Source organism: Peromyscus californicus, unplaced genomic scaffold, assembly GCF_007827085.1.
Source record: "Peromyscus californicus insignis strain IS unplaced genomic scaffold, ASM782708v3 Scaffold_11__1_contigs__length_118956290, whole genome shotgun sequence".
In the NCBI taxonomy this organism is placed as follows: Eukaryota; Metazoa; Chordata; class Mammalia; order Rodentia; family Cricetidae; genus Peromyscus; species Peromyscus californicus.
Genome location: NW_026294402.1, coordinates 95602202 through 95618610, shown reverse-complemented (window position 1 = coordinate 95618610; position 16409 = coordinate 95602202). Strand labels below are relative to the sequence as shown.

The following is a 16409-nucleotide window of genomic DNA, read 5'->3' as shown; positions in this document are numbered from 1 at the left end:
TAGGAATCATTTTATTGGTATGTTCCTTTAGCAGAATAATAGTAGTAGGTTTGAAAGAAAAGATCTTAACCCAAAGAGATGAAAGTTGTTTCGTGATAGAAGTTGCCCTATAAAAGGTGATAAGCATGCATCTCCTGAAGTTGGTGACTCTCCTGATTCTTGACCTCTTCTAATATTGAAAAATTCATGATCGACTCAAATGGCTAGAGTTCCAAACTCTTTCAAGCCACTTCTGTTTTGGCTTCTTTTTTATACTGTTGCTGTAATAAAGTGCTCTGACCAAAAACAATTTGGGGAAGAAAGGGTTTATTTGGCTTAAACTTCCAAGTCATAATTAATTCATCATTGAGACTCTTCAGGGCAGGAATTCAAAGCAAGCACCTAGAGGTAAGAACCATGAAGAATACTACTTGCTGCCTCACTGTCTGGTCAGTGTTCATCTGACTTTCTTATACAATCCAAGATCACTTGCCTAAAGATAGTGCCACCCTTAATAGACTGGGCCCTCCTTTATCAATTAATAATCAAGATAATCCCCCACAGACATGCCCACTGGCCAATATGATTTAAGCAATTCTTTTGTTTGTTTGTTTTTGTTTTTCGAGACAGGTTTCTCTGTGTAGTTTTGGTGCCTGTCCTGGATCTCACTCTATAGACCAGGCTGTCCTCGAACTCACAGAGATCCACCTGGCTCTGCCTCCTGAGTGCTGGGATTAAAGGCATGCACAACCACCACCCGTCCATGATTTAAGCAATTCTCTAATCAAGGCTTTCTTCTCACATGACTTCAGGCTGTGTCAAGTTAACAATTAAACCTAACTAGGAAAACTTACAGTTCTCTCTGTGTTTTGTATCTGTGGCTCTCCCACAGCCAAAATAAAGATGATTCATTTCTCTTTCCCAGCCAATAGCCTGTCACTAAGGCTACCTAGGAGCATTTCCTTAGAATCCATTGTGCGTAAAAAGAGGGACTGGGGTTAGGGAGGGTTGATTTAACAGTTTACCTACCCACCCAAAGTATCTAATTGTGAGCTTTGTACCATAGCAATCATAATTTCTGTAATAGACAAAAATCTCATGGCTGCTAAGCAATACTATTTCTCGTTCTTGACTTCAGTAGAAGCTTTCAGCCTCTGGTTATAAGAAACTCTAGTCTGCAACATGTCACTGAATTTATTGGCAGGATTGAGTCTGTTGATCAGGCTGGCCAGTTAAGTGTCACTGTCCTTACTCACTGTTCAATGTGTGTCTCTCCTGAAGTTTCATTCTCAGTCAATTCCCAGTAAGAAGACTATTCAAGTAGCCGTCGCTTTACTAGAACCACCACACTAGTTCTCAAGAAACCCTAAATTCTGTTCTGCTTGTGGAGTAACTTCATTGTTCCGGGGGCAGCACTTTCTTGTTTCTGCTGTTCTGTTTTTACCTCCCCTGGCTTGAACCCTGCTTTCCACCTCCTCATCTCTAGCATGAACTAGCATCAGTCTAGGAATCTCCCAGATAGACAGTGTCCAACTAGGTATTCTTCAGGCTCCTATGAGAATCTCCTGTGCAGAGTTTCATACCAGGAGGAACTTCCCCTAAACCCAAGGTAGATAGATATGTAGTCTACCTCCAAAGGAAACTCTTCCCTTTGCAGAACAATGATGTACAATGAAAGTATCTTTATCTTTTAACAAGATGTGATGCCTCCTTCACAGAATTCTAGACTGGAAACACGCTTTTCATGTGTGTACAAAAATAGGAAGATTTGGACTCTTTCTCTATTAATATTTATGTGTTATTGATTATTGGAAATACATTTCTCTCTAAGGAAAAATTGATAATTTAGTAAGAACTCTTTCTTACAAAAGTAAATGGATACTATTTAATGATATTTTTAAATTAAAAAGCAGAACATTTTATTAGAAGAAGAAAGGTGGTGCTTTTTAGGGTTTTGAAGTATTATTCTAAGTTCTTACTAAGATTTTTATAATGCATAGTTATTTGTGATAACCTTCTAACATAGAAGTAAATGGTAGCATTTTGTTTCTTACCTTTCATCTTTTACTTGAATTATAATCACTTTAGTAGATTTGATAGCTTTTCTTGCACAGACTAGAATTTTCAGGAGAGGGGACTATCAAATCGTGTGTGTGTGTGTGTGTGTGTGTGTGTGTGTGTGTGTGTGTGTGTGTGTGTGTGTAGCATGCATTTAGGTGCAGGTGCCCTCTGAAGTCAGAGGTGTCAGATAACCTTGGAGCTGGAGTTGTAAAAAGTTGTGAGCCACTTTTACGGGTGCTGGGAGTCTATCTCTGACCCTCTGCTAGAACAGTATGTTTCTTAGCCACTGTGCCATCTCTGCAGTCCCTGTTCTAGTTTAGTTTTTTGTTTGTTTGCTTGTTTTTGTTTTGTAAACCTGTAGTTTCATAACAACATGCAAGGAGAAATAAGGAAGTTAATAGTAAAGTGTTTTAACAGCTAGTGACCTGGTAATAAAAGTGACTCCATTTTCTGTTCAAGAAAGGAAGGACATGGGGGACGGTGGTGGTGCACACCTTTAATCCCAGCACTCAGGAGGTAGAGGCAGGCGGATCTCTGAGTTCGAAGCCAGTCTGGTCTACAGAGTGAGTTCCAGGATAGGCACCAAAAACTACACAGAGAAACCCTGTCTCGAAAATATATATATATATATATATATATGCGTGTGCGTGCGTGCGTGCGTGCATGCGTGTGTGTGTGTGTGTGTGTGTGTGTGTGTGTGTACACAACCAGAAGTTTAATCATTTCTTTCTAGAAGGTAGAAAAATATATTATGTAAGAGTGGCAGGGAGAGATGCTGGTTTTCTTCAGCTACTATTGGGAGGGATAATTAATTTGGAAAAAAAGGTAAATGGCTTTCCACTTTCTTCACTAAACATGTAGCCCTCTATTTGTTCTCCTGTTCTCCCTCCCCTCTCTCTCATTGACCTCAGCAGCCCTTTTATTCACTGTGGCATGACAGATAAAAGCCCATGTCTCTTTTGGCATACCATCCCTTCCCTTCTTTTAGCTTACTCTGTATGTTTTTGTTTGCAGCTCTGTGGCTGTCCACTCTATTGGAAAGCCCCCATGTTCAGGGCTGCAGGAGGAGAGAAGACTGGATTTGTGACAGCACAGTCATTCATTACCATGTGGAAAAAGTAAGTATGTGAGCAGTCATTCTGAGACTAGCAAAGAATTGTGTGGTCCTTAGAAATGGCATGTAGCTAGAGTTTTCCTGCCTGGCCCACAGTCAGGACAGATCTCTCTCACCCGCCAGTCCCACAGCCGCTCAGACCCAACCAAGTAAACACAGAGACTTATATTGGTTACAAACTGTATGGCTGTGGCAGGCTTCTTGCTAACTGTTCTTACAGCTTAAATTAATCCATTTCTATAAATCTCTACCTTGCCACGTGGCTCGCTCGTGGCTTACCAGCATCTTCACATGCTGTTTGTCATCGTGGCAGCTGGCAGTGTCTCTGACTCAGCCTTCTACTTCCCAGCTTTATTCTCCTCCTTATCCCTCCTATACTTCCTGCCTAGCCACTGGCCAATCAGTGATTTATTTACTGACCAATCAGCAACACGCTTGACATACAGACCATCCCACAGCAATGGCATTTCTCATATTAGTTTATTTTCCTTGTATCTTACAGTTCAATAAGGAAAATTCTATCATTCATTACCATTTATACCCACAAGTTCTTTGCCACACACCTTAGTCTTTTTTACCTTTAAATAATGCCAGATTAATTCCTTTAATCTCAGCACTGGGCAGGCAGAGGCAAACAGATCTGTGAGTTTGAAGCCAGCCTTGTCTACATAGCTAGTTCTAAGCTAGCCAGGGCTACCTAGTAAGATCCTATCTCCAAAAAGGTAGAGGGAGAAGGGACTAGAGAGATAGCTCAGCTGTTAAGAGCACTGGCTGCTCCTTTAGATGACCTTGGTTTGATTCCCAGCACCCACATGGTGACTCATAGCAATCTGTATCCCAGTTCCTGGGGATCCAAAGCCCTTTTCTGGCTATCTCAGGCACTAGGCATGCATATGGTACATACAGACAAAAACCCCATACACATAATTTTTTTAATTTATAATTTTGCATCTTTAAACAGTAAAGCAAATTTGCAAAAAATACTTTTTAAGTAACCTCTGATTTGATAGTTTCTTTCTTGGTTTTAACCTCTAAAACTAGAGACTCAGGATTTGAATCCAATAGTGATGATAAAAGTAACTAAAGATTCTCCTTTAAGGGCAGAACTGTGTGTGTCACAAGAAAAACACATCTGCAGGCTGGAGAGGTGGTTCTGTGGGTAAGAATGCGAATATGAGGACTTGAGTTCAAATCCCAGCACCTACATAAAAAGCCAGGCATGGTTGTATGTACTTATAACCCAAACATTGTGCAATACAGGCAGATCCCAAGAGCTCATTGGCTGTTCAGCCTGGCGGAAGCTTAAAGCTTTGGGTTCAGTGACAGACCCTGTTTTAAAGAAATAAAGTGAAGAGGTAAAGACATAGAAAAGTATTGTCCTCTAGCCACCACAGCACACATGCACTTGTACCTGCACATCCCTATGAATGTACCATACACACACACACACACACACACACACACACACACACACACACACCCCCAAAATAAAATTAGAAAATATAGTTACAGTCTCAAATAATCCGATGGAAAATTATATCTGGTTGATTTATCAAAATCACTACATTCTTACAGATTTTAATCATCACTTTTTTGAGAGCTCTAGTTAAGGAGAAAAAGACTAGATTACTTATGAAATATTCTTGACTTTTAACGTTCTGATAAATTATCTCAAATTCAAGCCCAACTTTCCTTTAAATCCCTTCCTTGGATGCTATTAGATATTGTTTTGTTTTATGGCAAGGTATCATGTAGCCCAGGCTAGGCTCACTAGGTAACCAGTAATGACTTAGACCTTCTGACTTTGCTGCTTCCATTTCCCAAATTCTGGGATTATGCGGTGCTGGGGACTAAACCCAAGGCTTTGTGCATGCTAGGCAAACACTGTACCAACAGAGCTATGTTCTAGCCCCTAGGTGATATTCCTTAAATCACTAACATTTAGAGCAGTGATTCTCCTAATGCTTCTCCAACCTTCCTGATGCTTTGACCCTTTAATACAGTTCCTCATGTTGTGGTGACTCCCCAACCATGAAATTATTTCATTGTTACTTCATAACTGTAATTTTGCTACTGTTAAACTTGGAACTGTTAAATCACAGATTGAAAACTACTGATTTAGGAGAAGATCAGGGCCAGTGTCTTAGTTAGGGTTTCTATTGCTGCAATAAAACATCATGACCAAAAAGCAAGTAGGGGAGGAAAGGGTTTATTTGGCTTATACTTCCATATTCCTGTTGATCATTGAAAGAAGTCAGGACATGAATTCAAACAGGGCAGGAACCTGGAGGCAGGAGCTGATGCAGAGACCATGGAGGAGAGCTACTTACTGGTGTGCTTTCCATGGCTTGCTCAGCCTGCTTTCTTATAGAACCCAGGACAACCTCTAGGGGTGGCACTACCACAGCTGGATCTTATGGAGGCATCTTCTCCATTGAGGTTCCCTCCTTTCAGATGACTTCAGTTTGTGTGTCAAGTTGACATAAGACTAGCCAGCACAGCCAGTCTTCCCTTTTAACTGATAACCCTTCTTTATATATGTCCTCACCCTTTCTGGCCTAAATACCCTTCCTGCTAGTAAAATGGAAATGCTATCCACTTACTATTTAAAATATACACATAATATCAGCAGAACTAAACTTAGAGGTTCCTTCTAATCCCTTCATACTACCTGTGGTGGTTTGAAAGAAAATGCCCCCCAAAGGGAGTGGCACTATTGAAAGGTGTGGCCTTACAGGAGTAGGTGTGTTCTTGTTGGCAGAAGTATGTCATTGTGGAGGTGGGTTTTGAGGTCTCATATATGCTAAAGCCACTCCCAGCATCTCAGACCACTTCCTTTTGCCTGTGGGATCAAAATGTAGCTCCTTTGCTACCCTCAACTCCTTCTCCAGGATGTCTGCCTGCATGCCACCGTGATAATAATGGATTAAACCTCTGAAACTGTAAGCCACCCAATTAAATGCTTTAGTTTATAAGAGTTGCCATGGTCTTGGTGTCTCTTCACAACATTAGAACCCTAAGTCATTACCCAAAGGCTCTTAGTTGTGCATTGTTTGAAAACAAAATGAGTGATTAGTAAATGCATTCCTAGTTTTAAAAATCTAACAGTAAATCACATTCTTTATTCATTATATGAGGACTAAAGTGGTAAGGGTGTGTAAGACACTACCAGTTAGTAAACTTCTTTAAAGCACTACACCCAAGCCAGAGGTTACAGTTTCTTCATGTTGTCCCAGTGGGGTTTAGCCATTGTGTTCCTGGAATGATTGAGTTGTCCAGATACCAAGGAATATAAGAGCCCTAGAAGAATCTCCACTATCTGAATGATACTACAAAGTCACTGGCCAACTTCTCCTATCGCAGAAAAAATAGCCTGATAAAATGTAAGGACTATCCTTTTTTAAATGTATATATAAGTAGAGGTAAAAGTAAGAGAAGCTAGAAATAGCATGCAGAAAGAAAAAAGAGGGGGAAAGTACTAATGAGCAAGCCTAAACTAACAGAGGAAAAAAGCATTTGTCCTTAGGTGTTTTTTTATTACTTTTTAAAAATATTTTGAGAATTTCATACACAAATACTATATTTATATCATTCCTATCCCTCCTTTGTGGGAGACCAGCTCCCACTCCCCCATCCCAGGGTACTCTTGAGGAGAGTGAAATGAGAAATACTTAGATAGAAGGGTAAAGGGGAGAGAAACAGATAGAAACACAGGATAGCCTTGGGAGGGCCTGGATCCTTATCCACTGACCCCTTCTGTCTCTTCTAAAGGGCTATTTATAGGAATGCCAAGGGGTGAAGCAAAGACCTTCCCCTAGCTCAGCCAAATGTAGACCCTTCCAGTCACCTAGTAACCATGTACATGGTCAAGCAGTCCTCTAATGCAGCCATGCATTAGAGCTCAGATCTTACTAGGAAACCTTTGTAGGCCTCCACAATTCCACCTTCTAGATATAATAAAGAGCCCCCCAGGCCACTCAGATAGACTGTGCCTGTCTTAGGTCATTCTTCTTGAATAATCTTCTTTACCCATCATGGAGATATACTTTCCATCAAGCATACTCTCGCTTAGGTTGGAAGCTATCAAGATGAAAGTTGCCCAACTTTGACTACCAGCCTCTGGCAGGAGAGGGTACAGAGCTTAATTCAGCTTTGGCCCAGGTCCCTACTGAGAGCTTGCAAACATCCACAGCAATCTCCATAGCTGCCACACCTCCCAATATAGGAGTAGAGGATAATAAAGATGGAATATTCTTTTTGGAATGAGTCTAAGGTGATTATAGCAGTCTCAGCTGCACCAAGCCCTTTTCTAAATCAAAACTCTCTCCTAACAAATGTTCAATAAATTTTAAAGAGACTATTTGGATTTCCAGGAGAAAGCAGTCATTTCAGATCACTTCAAAGTATCCACTCCAGTAAACAAAAACTCATGCTAATTATAAAAACACTTTTAGCTATTTAAGAAGTTCATATATACTTGTGTTCTTACCACACCAGTAGAATTTCTGTACAAACTCACTCGATTGTAGGAGGCCTACTCCCTTCTGAACAGAAACAGAAAGAGTGAAAACTACTAGGAAGAAGACAGAAAAGCTCCCCTTCACTTAAGTTTTACAGGAGTCACTGAGATCGTAAAATAATATTTTGGGCTATCATAAAAAGTGTTCAAATATATCTGAAGATAAAACATATTCCTTTGAAAATTAATTTTACCTAGACATAGATGGAGTAATAAAAACAATTTACACTTACATTCAATATTTACACGTTTTTCAAACGTACACTCAACATTTACACTTTTTACAGACTTATATTCAACATTTACACCTTTTACAAACTTGTATTCAAAAGGAAACTCTTTAGAACTATTTTACAAACTTTACCACATATCTAGAAGAGATTTCTTAACTATTTACCAAACTTATATTCAAAAGGAAGCTCTATAGAACTATTTTACAAACATATTTAAAAGGAAACTATTAGCAACCATCTAGAAGAGATTTCTTAACTGAAATATTACATTTTCTTTTAACAAGACAAAGTATGCAGATCATTTCTAAAGTTCAGAGTTTATATCAGCTTTGATATTAATCTGAAAGTTTTCTTGAGAGTTTGAAGTCAGAGCCTAATTTATCAGTGGCTCTAAGCTTGACTAAGGGTAAAATTCCCTCTTCTTAATTTTTTTAAAGCTGCTTTTTAAGATTATCATGAGCATTTCAATTTTGACAATGTTTCTCTCTTGCTTTTCAAGCAAAACTTAAGTTTTTACTTTTTTTTTATTGGTCTGTACGTGTTTTCTATACTTAAAGCAGTTTCCTGCTTTCTCTTGTTTTCTTAAGGGTTTCAAAATGACTTGAGAAGCGTCATTAGCATCTTACTTGCCTCCTAACAGGCATCCCCTGTTTCTCATTTTCAGGTGGTAAGGACAAGGCTTGTGGAAAAAGTGACATTTTTAACTCCTTAAGCTGTTTCAAATGAATTAAAACATGCATTTGCTCAATAATTCCCTTGGGTGTCTTGCTACTCTGCTACAACAAATGAAAGCTTCTGTCTCAGACTGTCTGTGTTTTCTTCTGGGCCTGCTTGCCTATGCTGCCTCACTTTTACAAACTACATTTCGCAAGTTGCCTTTCTCTATAGCATGGCACTATTACAAACTACATTACAGACTACATTTTCCAAGCTGCCTTTCCCTATATTATCACGCTGCTATGAACAAACTACATTTCCCATGCTGCTTTTTGGGTCCAGGAGAAACCTTCTGTTCACATGGTCTGTATTTGTGCTGAAGCCAAAATCAAGATTTTGCTTTTTTCACAGGTTTTTGTCTTCCCTAAGCTTGCATTAGGACACCTTCATTATCGTTTGACAGATGCACCTCTCTAATCAGATTTTTCACCTGACACAGTTCCCAGAGCAGATCACGCCTGTCTGCATGCACTCAGATAGGTGCTTATTGCCAGAAGCAAAAACCCTTGGGTGCTTTGCTTCCCCGCCTCACTAGGTCAGTGAAAAGGAATGAGAATACTTTTTTAAAAAGAGCTTTTTTAGAAAGATATTTTCCCCCAATAGAAAAAAAGAAAAGAAAGAACTTTTTTCACAGCCATGGGCGCTGTGTAGCCCCATGGGCCTCGCATTCAAGTGGGTGACTCTCTCAGTTCCTGCTAGCCTTGTTTATACCGCCAAGTTTTGTCTCAGCTTTTCTCATGCTGTCATTAATGCTAGAACTTACACCTTATCTCCATCAATGCAGGGAGGATTTCAAAGTCTCCACTGCTGCCTTCACACCAGCAGCTTCTCCTAAGCTGCCATTCCACCCTAGGGGTGTATTGTCCCTGCTTGGCTCTCTGCCTGTGCTTTCCGAGGCATCTTCACTACTCTATAGCTTCGGGGATTCTGGCTAGAGTCTAAAGTATCTGCTGTTTTACTAATCCTGGCTTAAAGGGGAGATAGGATTAGCAGAGAGGATTGCCCTGTTCCAAGAGATTTTTTGTTTTTTCTAGAGCATTATAGGTGATTTTCCCATACTGATAAATGTTATTTCCAGGTGAGTTAAATTTTTAACCTTACAGAAAGAAATCTGAGCAGGAAAGACCTGAAAAGCTTCCAGTTTTTTAGAGAGAGATTACTAAGTTTTTCCCAAGACTTCCGTTCCCTAAAGTTTGGCTTCATGGCCAAGAGAAAGCTAATTCTGATGGTCTGGTGTTTTCATGCATTAACAATATCAGTGGAGTGAAGAGTTTTATTTCACTCACATTTGCCTCAGGGAAAATTCTTTACAACTCAGAACTCAGATCTAAGCTGTCTACAGGACAAAAGCTTCCACAGGAATCTTTTTCTGCCTGTTTTTCTCATAGTATTTTTTCATCACTCTGATTTCTCCCAGGAGTTTGCTTTCTTAGTCCCATAGTTCCTCTGACTTGTTGCTTATCTAATCCTGTTTTTCTTATACTATATTCCTATATTCTACCTTATATCTTTCCTTTTTACCCTAAGTTCTTCCTATACTATATTCCTACATTCTACCTTATATTTTTCCCTTAATGAGTTCAATTCCCAGCAACCATATGGTGGCTCACAACCATCTGTAATGAGATCTGGTACCCTCTTCTGGCCTGCAGTCATACATGCTTTATACATAGTAAATAAATAAATCTAAAAAAAAAAAATTGAGAGAAAAAAAGAAACCGAGAGAGAGAGAGATTCACTGCAGCCTCACTTTTCACTTGGCATCTTTTAGCCACTTCACTTTCACTCCTGAAAATAGAATACCCCCACCTTAACTTTTACAACATAATCAAACATGCCCAAACTTCCTGTGGGACCCTCAACCCTCCTTTTGCCAAGTCCCTGGTCCCTGTTCCTGGTGCCATCTGTGGGAGACTAGCTCCCATTTTTCCCCCCAGGGTACTCTTGAAGAGAGTGAAGTGAGAAATATTTAGATAGAAGGATAGAAGGGATAGAAACAGAAACACGGGATAGCCTGGGGGCGGGGGGGGGGGGGGGGGGGGGGGGCTGGATCCTTATCCACTGGCCCCTTCTGTCTCTTCTAAAGGGCTCTTTATCGGAATGCCAAGGGGTGGAGCAAAGACAGCCCCCCCCCCAGCTCAGCCAAGTGTAGTCCCTTCCAATCACCTAGTAATCATGTACACGGTCAAGCAATCCTCTAATGCAGCCCTGCTGGGTAAAGCAAGCTCAGATCTTACTAGGAAACCTTTGTGGGCCTCCACACTCCTCCCAACTTCTGTATTCCTCTCCTTGGTATTCTTGCATTCTAGAACATGAAACAAGAAAAGATCCTAAGGCCTGAATAGTAGGTACCTTCCAACATAGTCTACATAGCAAGTTCCAAGCCATCAAGGGATATATAGTGTGACCCTGTCACAAGAACAAATGAAAAAACATAGTAGGGAATTCATCTTGGTCTTTCCCTTTCCCAGTAGGAAAATCAGAATTTGAACAAAGAGAGATGATTTTTGTCTTTAATTGGTATATAAAAATAGTAATAGGATTTAAGAAGTTAAAATTTATAGATGGTCTGGCTTCTTCTCAACTATATTCCTTTATCCGGGTAGATGCCTGGCCCTGAAAAGTCCTCATGTGGAACATAAACTAGGAGTTAAAAGAATAAATAAGTGACATAGCCCTTGTCAGAGGCATCTTTAGTCGCTGAGCTCAGTATTGTTGGCAGAGAAAAAAATCACATAGCAGTCTAGGAAAACAGCAAGGTGTGAGTGATGATTAAAAGAAAGCTGTAAACAAGCTGGAGGATGAAATTAAATAGGAGATAGTCTAGTAGAAGAGAGGTTAGACCTAAACACAGGAAATATATCTGCTGATATTATATTTTTAATATTCTAGGACAGTTTGAGAACCTAAGGCTGACTATAGCAAAGGACAGCTGTGTCCAGTTTGATTTACATGCTTAATGTAAGAGTCACAGCCAGTTTTTAGTTAAGACTGTCTCCTCTGAGAGAGGATGGACATGTGTACCCTTGGGTATAGCACAGCAGTGATGGCCTTCACAATTATATTCCTTTATTGAAATGAGTTGTCATCTCTGAGGAAAAACAACTTCTGCAAAAAGTCAGTGAATAAGAAGTCATGATGGACAAGTCTGCAGGAAACTGCTCACAGAGTTCCATCTCTGCTGTGGTAAAAGAATCCTAGTGAATGAGTGGACATTGTCAGTTACTAAAATGGTTTGGGTGCCCTCTAGTGGGAGTTCCTCTTAAAATGCTATCAAAAAAGTCAGATTCTGAAAGGAAGGCTCTAGTATGAGAATTTAAGGAGAATTAAGTGAATGATAGTTTGAGTTTCCATCCCTAGGAAAGGGGTTTTAGTTTTTTAATTTTTTTTTGCAAAGTTAACCCTTCATATAAAGTCATTTGAATTCCAAATACAGTATATTTAAAAGGTTTAAGCCAGCCGGGCGGTGGTGGCGCACGCCTTTAATCCCAGCACTCGGGAGGCAGAGCCAGGCGGATCTCTGTGAGTTCGAGGCCAGCCTGGTCTCCAAAGCGGTTCCAGGAAAGGCGCAAAGCTACACAGAGAAACCCTGTCTCGAAAAACCAAAAAAAAAAAAAAAAAAGGTTTAAGCCTTAATGGTTCATGCCTGTAATCTCAGCACTTTGGAGGAAGATTGCTGTAAGTTCCTGTCTACCCTGGGCTACAGTGTAAGATACTATTTTTTTAAAGTCCAAAAGTATGCAAGCACAAAGAATAACTTGCAGGTAATACTATAGAATTCAAACATTTTGGGATATATATGCTTCCTGACTTGCTCCAGTAATAAGCTCTGTATAGAATTTTTAGAACTAAAATTAAATACAGAAGTCATAAGCATAAGGAAATCATTTCCCTCCTGTCAGAATGCCTGTGGGTTGGTTTTAGAGTAAGCACTGTGAAATTCTCCCCTCCTTCTCGTCCACACCTATCCCCATGTTGCCCCATTTTATATCTCCAATTGGACATCTCTTGCCCTTAGGGCTAGGACAATTTAGGGGGAAGACACAGCTCCACTTCCTTTTTTTCCATTCCTCGAACACCAGCTTTGGGGCAGAACTCCTCTAGAACCAAACCAATCCCATTCTCGCTTTACTCTTTCTCTTAGGGTTCATGTCGGTGTGTCATTTGTCACTAACAAAACACTTGCCCTTAAAGCATTATGGTCGGTGTAGAATAGCTATGCTGTTCTTCAGCTTTTATGGCTTTTTAAAAGTCTCATTTTTAAAATCTCTTGCCTTACTGTAGCTAGAGTTTTCCTGCCTGGCCCACAGTCAGGACAAATCTCTATCACCTGCCAGTCCCACAGCTGTCAGACCCAACCAAGTAAACACAGAGACTTATATTGGTTACAAACTGTATGGCCGTGGCAGGCTTCTTGCTAACTGTTCTTACAGCTTAAATTAATCCATTTCCATTAATCTATACCTTGCCACATGGCTCGTGGCTTACCAGCATCTTCACATGCTGTTTCTCATCATGGCAGCTGGCAGTGTCTCTCTGACTCAGCCTTCCACTTCCCAGCTTTATTCTCCTCCTTGTCCCACCTACACTTCCTGCCTAGCCAATGGCCAATCAGTGTTATTTATTGACTAATCAGCAACACATTTGCCATACAGAACATCCCACAGCACTTCCCCCATTTTTTTTTTCAAAAAGGAAGGTTTTAACCTTAACAAAATAAAATTACATATAATTTGGGAATTTGGGCATAGCTTCTCTTACTGCTTCCTGCTGGAGGGGGGCACTGTATCTTATGGGGACACAAAGAAAATTTTAGGATTATGGAGTAGTCCATGAGGGTGTATCGTCTGAGCCAGTTGCCTTCAAACCATTCTGGATGTTGGATCATCTGGGCCATGTTGTCATCGGAGACCTTTCAGGGGGTCTTGGCTGGTCAAACCTGATGTATCTTAATTTGGAACAAATCCATAGCCTTTGGCTTTCTGTGGGAACAAAAGCAGAGTCTCCTTTCCAAAGCAACATATCCTTATATCCAAATTTTGAAGTCAAGGTACCTTTAAAATACACATTTTGGCATAACTCAACAGCTTTTACAATCAAATGTTTTTCTGCAGTTAAAAATCCCAAAGACGCCGGGCGGTGGTGGCGCACGCCTTTAATCCCAGCACTTGGGAGGCAGAGCCAGGCGGATCTCTGTGAGTTCGAGGCCAGCCTGGGCTACCAAGTGAGTTCCAGGAGAGGCACAAAGCTACACAGAGAAACCCTGTCTCGAAAAACCAAAAAAAAAAAAAAAATCCCAAAGACAATACAATCCAGATTCTCTGTGTAATATTCATCTTTACGTGGCTTATTTTTTATATTAATTTTACTGTCTCTTTAAAGACTTTATTTTTTAAAACTATGTATTTGTTTATATAACTGTATATATCACCTTTTTTGTCTTTTTCAAGCCTATGTATATTTTACACACATTGTAAACTATTACATCTGAATTTGTCTTATTGTGAATCTATTGCTTTAAACTGCAGCAGCTGTGGCTGCTGGTTCCGCCCACCTCAGCTTCCCAACATGGCTACGTTTACCACCAGCTCTGGGAGCTATCATGGGTCTCTATGCTTTTATCCAAGCAGCGTGTAGCCCAGAAACCTCTCCCTTTGCTTTGCACTAGCAAAGGCTCAATCCACCATGCACCTTAATGTGCCACTTGCAGAGACCTCATTCCTGTCGAGCGCACACATGCTAGGAACCCACAAGTAGCTCAAACCGGCAGCTGCCGCTCATTTGAGAGAGACAATTAGGAAGCTGTTTTTAGCTCCGTTTTAGAATTTTTTTTTCAGTTTTTAGGTGGAAACTCTTGCCACCACGTTGGACGCCATTTGTAGATAGAGTTTTCCTGCCTGGCCCACAGTCAGGACAAATCTCTATCACCTGCCAGTCCCACAGCCACTCAGACCTGACCAAGTAAACACAGAGACTTATATTGGTTACAAACTGTATGGCCGTGGCAGGCTTCTTGCTAACTGTTCTTACAGCTTAAATTAATCCATTTCCATTAATCTATACCTTGCCACATGGCTCGTGGCTTACCAGCATCTTCACATGCTGTTTCTCATCATGGCGGCTGGCAGTGTCTCTCTGACTCAGCCTTCCACTTCCCAGCTTTATTCTCCTCCTTGTCCCACCTACACTTCCTGCCTAGCCAATGGCCAATCAGTGTTTTATTTATTGACTAATCAGCAACACATTTGCCATACAGAACATCCCACAGCACCTTACGGAGTTTATCAGCCTAAAACATTAACAAAAAAACTATAAATCACCTTTTCTATTTCATGCTTTTGATTTAAAAAATAAAGAATCCTGACATGACTTTTATCTTTTTAGACTATTTTCATCTGTTGTGTTGCTTCTGTGTTTGTTTAATCATGCAATCCTTTTCCTTAAATGTATAAAAATATTCCTCTTTAACAACCTCACCACTTTTTCTTACTATTATTCCATCAATTTTCTAGTCCTATGAGGTGGTTTTCATTAGCACCCCGTGTACTAATCTTCCTTTGTAATGTGTGTTTATTTAACTTCTGGGGCCTTAAATATAGTAACAATAAGGACAGTAAGAATAAATATAAGTGTCTGACTGTAGCTCAAAACAAACAAAATCAGAATGGTATTTGTTAGATCACTAACATTTTGAGAGTTTTCTGTGTATAAGTCACTGAACCATGTTCTTTGTATATATAAAAAAAAGCTATAACTACCTTCCCTTTAGTTGTCAAAGACAAATTTTAAAACCAACAATGCAGTGGCACATTTAAGTATAGTGAGTACAGAAATCAGAAAGGAGTTCAGCTGTAGAGAGTTTTTTGAAAGAGGTAGTTATTTAGCTAAGTCTTAAAGAAGAATAGAACAGCATGGGAGTGATGTAAAGGCCAAATTGCATATGGCTCAGGCCAGCTGCCTGGAGTGGAAGTTTGATTTAGCACAGTAGTAAGATAAGTAGGCAGGCATCCTCTAGCATAGTGACAGAGGGCCTTTAATGCCCAGTATAGACACTTCAACTTACACATTTACATGGTAGATAAGTGGTAGAGTACTGTACATTTTTTAGTAAGGGACTAAAATGTAATCAAAGATTGTTTTAGGATTGTCACGCTGAAAGGTTAGATGAACACTGAAGCCTGTTGGGACCCTCCCCAGCAGTATCATCCTGGGTCGATAATGCCCAGAACTTGTAGAGCACAGTAGAAACAGGAAGAAGCAGTTGTCCAGAGAATTTCCAGGAAAATTTCTTCAGGACTCCAGTCTTCCTGGGAATCTGTATTCCAGATACCTAATGGTCTCAGCTAGAACCTTGGCGATTATGATGAACTTCACCCTTCTTCTCACTCATGTACCCATAAAGCACCATATCCTCTCATTTCTACCAGATGTGCCCCTTTCTGTCTCCCAATTTCAGTGTCCAGATTCCTGTAGCCTCACACTTAATGTTTTTGAAAACCACATCTGACCATGTCACTGTCTGAGGTAAAATTCTTCTATGGAGCAAATTCTTGACCTGATACAAAAGAGTCCTTCTTAGATTTTATTTGCACATGCTCCCTACTCTTACTCGCTTTGAACTTTCTGTTGCCCAAATGCTGTATGATTCTTACCAGGCATCTATGTGTGCTGCCCTCCTTATTGTAACCACCTTCTTTCCTGCTTCATACTGCCGGAAATCTCAGACCTTCTCTGTCCTTTTATGATACCTTGTACTCATTACTTAGTATCATGGCTGTTCCACAAT

General features: G+C 40.2%; 1 protein-coding gene across 3 annotated transcripts in view; it reads left to right on the top strand.

Annotated features, from left to right (window-relative positions):
- Positions 1-16409, top strand: part of Ppp2r3a (protein phosphatase 2 regulatory subunit B''alpha) — a 152140-nt gene that overhangs the window by 71514 nt on the left and 64217 nt on the right. For all 3 annotated transcript variants that reach the window (XM_052718279.1, XM_052718295.1, XM_052718286.1), the window contains exon 4: positions 3055-3158. In XM_052718279.1, the coding sequence (XP_052574239.1) occupies positions 3055-3158 (104 nt within the window). The remainder of the gene's footprint in view (positions 1-3054; positions 3159-16409) is intronic.